Raw genomic sequence first — 5,950 nt, forward strand, 5'->3', positions numbered from 1 at the left:
ATCTTCTAAAGCCAAAGCCTCATGAGCCTGCTGAAGCTTATCCAGTTTGGCTTTAAGCTCTTCATTTTCAACGCGCAGAGGCTCAGCAACGGCTTCGGCTTTGGTGGCCCTTTCGGTGGCATTACGCGCAGTTTCCTTAGCCAACCTAAGCTGTTCGTTAACAGCTTGGGTAGCCTTGGAACGGGCCTCATGCCTGGCTTGGATCTCGGCCTCAAGGTCCTTGAAGGCTTTCTCTTTCTCCGCAGCGATGGCGGCAAGCCTCTTGTTTTCCTCAAAGGCCCGATAAAGTCCAACACTAGCCAGCAAAACCCAAGCGTCAGCATAATCAAACAATTCGATCTTCAAATATTTGGTTTGTGACATTATGATTGCATACAGAGGATATTGCTAGAATATGGTAAACTAACATAAACAATACTTAAGGGTTTTTTTACATGGAAATGAATTTTTTTATATATCCACATAAGAGTACTTGTTACGCTTAATATTGATTTATCACATAACTTACGTTCACTACTGTGTTATCAACCTTCATAATTTACTCGTGCGCAATTACATGATCTTTGACGTTAAAGCATGTGTGAACCAAATGATAACTGCAAAGTGACAATGGCCATACATAGGATGGATAGCTAGATTGAGAGTTGTATATGTTTCGTACATGTAAGTCAACTCGTTCATAAGCTACTCAAGATTAGCATTCTAAAAACTTGAATCGAGACAAGATTAAATAATCTCGAGCCTAAATTTGAGTTAATTTAATCAACCATGTCGAGTCCAAGCACAATATACAAAGTTTTGTGTTTATATTTTTGGTTGTAAGTTTTTTTTTTTTTACTTTTAAATGTTTATACAGATGTTAAATATTATAGTATATTTGATTCCATATCAAAGAATATCCAATGCATATGCATGCTCATTGACATTACACAGGTGTGTACAGATTGAAAATAATCAAATATATAATGCACATAACTGTTTACCTACACCTTTCAAGTTGTTTACTTTGTCTAAGAAACAATAACAATAATAACAACACAATCAAATTGCGAAGGGGCTATAACGACTGCAAAAAAAAAAAAAAAAAAAAAAAGAGCAGAAATGAGTAGTGGTGTGCTGCATTTTGATGTGTACACAACCAATGAATCAATCAATCTAGGTAAAACAGGGTTACAATCTTCCTAAGATTCTTTGCTTCTTGACATGTTTTGATCAGCAATCGGCTGTCATGAAACGCAAAGCAGATAACTTGCTGCACTTGAGATATGATATCCATGTTACACAGCCTGCAAATTCATCATAATAACTCATCATCCTTGATAACTAAATCAAAACAAGATATAATAAAAAGTCGGTTAATATAAAGATTTTAAAAAACCTGCTGGCTTCAATCAATGGCAGATGATCATTGTAAGGTTTTTCAATCACATTTTTTACCTGCACATTTCAATAAATCATCTTTTCTTTTTCACCCCATAAAATTAATATTGTATGATTAAGTCATTAAACACATGAGGAAATAACTAAAGTCTTACTTTTGAAAGTAACTCTTGGCTCTCAGGAGGTTGTTTCTTCAAACTCTGAGGCAATATAACAGTTAGTAATTCAGGCCGCTCGGCTCTTAGTGCACCTCTAATTACAGCAGCATTACTCCCAGAAGCTCCTGATGTAAAGATGTGATTTTGCTGCAACAAAATCTATATTAATATTGTGAAAGTACTGTTTTCTGTCACCATGACTACGCATTCCTCTTAAAATAAGTAATCAATCTGTGTATATACCGTTATGACCATAGCATAACTGAGAATCTCAATGAGCTCTTGATGCATGAATCCCATATTCCGTGTCCCAAAAAAGCCAATGTTTCGTGGCCCTTGTTGCTGAATCGCTAGTAATTCCTGAGGTATAAATAATATTTAAAATTAACAGGTAACAATAAATGAGTGACAAGAAGATATAACATTAACATTAACCACATACCTGTAAGTAATCAACATCAGGGGAAGGTTTATATTCTGAGACAAGAACCGCACCCGAGCCTTCGACAACGCTTTGGGCCTGAGTTGGAACTGAAGTTCCAAATTCATCATCGGAATCCCCAAACAAATTGACTTCATTCCCGTCTTCGATCCTTAAACAAACAATGCCTTGATGTCTTTTGCCACATAGCCACTATAAAAACAGAGGGCCCTGGTAGTAAATTATCAACTGAGCATTCAAACAAACAATTATCAAGCTCAAGCTGACAATCAAATAGCACGTGTTTTGAAACTGAATATCTGAATAATCAGTTCTTAATGTTTGGATAAACACATTTTGTTTTGCTTCTGATTATTTAGGGGCCACATAAACAGTTTTGGCGAGTAAGTCTACATTTAGTCTTGTCGTTATAAAATCAATATCGAGTATGGCATAAACAAAACAATATTTTTCATAAGAGTTCGAATGAAACTTTCGTATTTGGTTTGGTGACTGAATTTGCACCAAATATGATGTAAAATGTACACTAAATTTCATGTCTTGGTTAATGATTAATATTTACACCAAAGCATCAAATGTCGTGTTTATTGTGTACATACATAGGAAACAGCCTTGTGTATATGCTGTCCTTGCATTGTAACCTTGTGTGCAAGTTGTCTTTCGATTCATTATTACGTGAATTTCAGAGTCGAAAACACCTTCATATCATTAAATAATCTATGAAAATATTGTTATCAGTTGAAACAAAGAGTCCAAGTAATGAAAAGTTAAAAGGTATCCAAACTCCAAAGTCACAATGTGATGAATTAATTGTGATTTCTATTTTAAAAAAATAGTAGCATCTTCTTCAACGCGTATACCAAACCGAAAAGAATACAACAAAAATCAAAGGATTTGATTAAGACGTAATCAGGTTCACCCTCAAAAAAAATCAATGAAGACAAAATATATGAAATTTAAAATTAAATCAAACACTATTAGCAACAAACAAATTGAAATCATATAATACACGCCCAAAATGCACAAATCAATCAATGAATGAATTCCAGATCATATCAACACACAATTTAAAATTAAAAACGAGGTTTTACCGGCTTCTTACTGAATTGTGGACCAGATGACCTAAAATTGAAAGAAGAAAAGAGGCGTGAAGCAGCAGCAATGGTGACGGAAGATGTAATAAGAGGAGGCAACAATAGCAGCCTCGTTGATGATGTCATTCTTCACCTTCAATTCTGTTCCGGCGAAGATGAACTTCTCCGGCGACTGATCGGAGTATGAAAGGTGAATAAGGTTTTTGGCTTATTATTTATTATTAATATCTACTGTGTGTCTGTGTCTGTGTCTGTGTCTGTGTCTGTGACTGTGTGAAACAAAGATAGAGTGGGGCTGGAAATTTGAGGAGAACAAAAAAAAGGTCTCTAGTTTTTTAGCTTCCTTCCCTTTTCTGCCTCTATGTCTTCTTTCTTTAACTTAAGGGGGTGTTTGGTAGAGAGATTTGAGGGTGGAGAATTAGGTGTCTCTTTGTTTGGGAGAATTAGGCGGAGAATTGGGCGGAGAATTGGTTTTCTCTGAGAATTGGGTGTAGGCAAAAAGTAGAGAAATCCAATTCTCTCCATTTGGAAGAGAAATGGAATTCTCTCTGCTTCTAAATCGCATCTCTGCTCTACTCCGTTCGCGTATGATGATGATGCTCCGACCGGCGATGGTGATGATGATGCCGACGTCCGGCACGGCGGCCGACGCCGCAGCCACGTCCGTTCGCGTCTCTGAGCCAAAACGAAACCCTAATCGCGAGGCGGTGTTGCGAGGCGGAACCCTAAATCGCGGTGTTGATGTTGCGCGGCGATGATGATGACGCTCTACTCCGTTCGCGGTGTTGCGACGCGTCTCTGAGCCACCATTTCTCCACCATGATGATGCCGAGGCGGAACCCTAATCACGTCTCTGCTCCCGTTTCTCCACCCATTTCTCTATTGTACCAAACAAAGGAAATGATTGTCAATTCTCCACCCATTTCTATTTCTCTCCAATTCCATTTCTCTCCCATTTCTATTTCCATTTCTTCCCATTCTTTTTCTCTGTACCAAACACCCCCTAATATTAAATAAATTAGGGTACAGTAGTTGTATCAAAAATTAATATTGGTATTGTATTGATCCAGAAACCTCAAGTATTTGGTACCAAATTAACACCGACGGTATCCGATAGTGTTTGCTCAACCTTATTGGTCAGTCTATACAAATATAATGAAACATAACAGCACATTACATGTTAGTGTGATTTTAGAAAAATGTTATATAGACGCGTATAAAACAAAATAGGATTTTTATATGAGCTCCTATGTATGTGTAAAATATGATATAATCCATATGATAATTGAGAGACGTTACAAGGTTATATTATGTAGAAGTTATATAGACCGTATGATATGTGGGATGACGTAGGTATAATAGCACGCATGTGTGTGTTTTTTGGTTCAAATGATAAACCAATATATATTTTAGAAGATATCATAAATCATTTTGTTTATTAGGTGAAATGGTGAATACACTTTGTTGGGTATGTCGAGTCTAAGTTTGATAACCAGTTGCATACCTAGCAAACAAGCTTTACAATTTTTAATAACTTACTCGTATATCATGAATACTTACCTGGTTGTTATATCGTAAACAAGAGGTGTGTTTTTGAGTCCACAATAGGGATAAGCAAATGGTACCAGGTACTAGTACAAAACCACCGGTATCAAAACAAGCATTTCAGTATCACTACCAAGTTTATAAGGAAAGAGGAATGGTGAAATTCGGGATTAGTACCCGTCAGTACGACTATATTGGTATGGCACCAAGCTCGTCTCTAGTCCACAAAATTTATAACGTAATAACTAATCGGATAAATGTATGTGTTGGTGAACACATTAGTCGCCAAATAATCAAGATTTGAGGTTTTCTTGACTATATAATTTACAGCTTATAATAATAATAATAATAATAATAATAACAACAACAACAACAATAATAATAATAATAATAATTAGAGTGGAAGAAAAGTAAACGTTTATGTATATGTTTAAATGGTTTAATAATAATAATAATAATAATAACAACAATAATAATAATTAGAGTGGAAGAAAAGTAAACGTTTATGTATATGTTTAAATGGTTTAATAATAATAATAATAATAATAATAATGATAATAATAATAATAATAATAATAATAATAATAAAAACATTTTACTCAGCAAATAGTAAGACTGGAAGTTTTGTATAAGCAAAGATAAAGTTTGATACACAAATATTGTTGGTGTAGAGATATTATACATGAAAAATTATATTTATTCTCAAAAAACATAATATAATAAAATTTCACATCATCCAAAATTCCAAATTTCTGATAGTGTTCAAATTGTTTTGCTCGCATGAAGCCATGGGGTGGGACATAAGCCAGAGTGGGCATCTTACCACAACCAAGTCAGGTCAAGTCAGCTATGAGTCTATGACTGGAAAGCCCATTCAAGGGCAAATCAAATTGAAAAATACAAGTGAATTCTCATTAAAGTAATTTCGATTATTAGAAACAAAAATAACAATTTATATTAAAAGCATCTTAAACCTAGAACCAAGTCCGACTAGAAACGCAAGAACACGTCTAAGCGGCCCAGAGTCTAGAGGTGTGATTCGAACTTAAACTGAACCGGACCAAGCTCACAAGAAAACCAAAATCAAAACAGGAGATTTACTGTTTTCATACATAACCATACAGTTTTCAATTCTTACCCAATCCGGAATTTCACACCAAAAACTAAAACAGAGAATCAAGTGGTCTCGAACCAATTCGAGTCGGATATCCAGATTACCGGATCCAACTCGAATCCAGATCAGCGTTAGTCCAAACCAACTTTTTTAACTTGCAGCATGTATAAGGGAGAATAGATAGATCTATGACATGACACAAACCAAACCAAACATA

General features: G+C 35.3%; 1 protein-coding gene across 1 annotated transcript; it reads right to left on the reverse strand.

Moving 5' to 3' along the window:
* Positions 1–1,076: 1,076 nt before the first annotated feature.
* LOC143590201 (uncharacterized) lies at positions 1,077–3,292 on the reverse strand. The gene is made up of 6 exons (XM_077070756.1): positions 3,072–3,292; positions 1,981–2,172; positions 1,782–1,898; positions 1,536–1,685; positions 1,379–1,437; positions 1,077–1,286 (listed from the first exon to the last, which is right to left on the reverse strand). The coding sequence occupies exons 1-6, from the start codon at positions 3,198–3,200 to the stop codon at positions 1,151–1,153; spliced, it is 783 nt and encodes a 260-aa protein (XP_076926871.1). The 5' UTR covers positions 3,201–3,292; the 3' UTR covers positions 1,077–1,150.
* Between the last annotated feature and the right edge of the window lie 2,658 nt (positions 3,293–5,950).

Source organism: Bidens hawaiensis, unplaced genomic scaffold (assembly GCF_021521415.1).
Source record: "Bidens hawaiensis isolate Kalapana, Puna unplaced genomic scaffold, B.hawaiensis_p1.1 tig00038207_1, whole genome shotgun sequence".
NCBI classification, from domain to species: Eukaryota; Viridiplantae; Streptophyta; class Magnoliopsida; order Asterales; family Asteraceae; genus Bidens; species Bidens hawaiensis.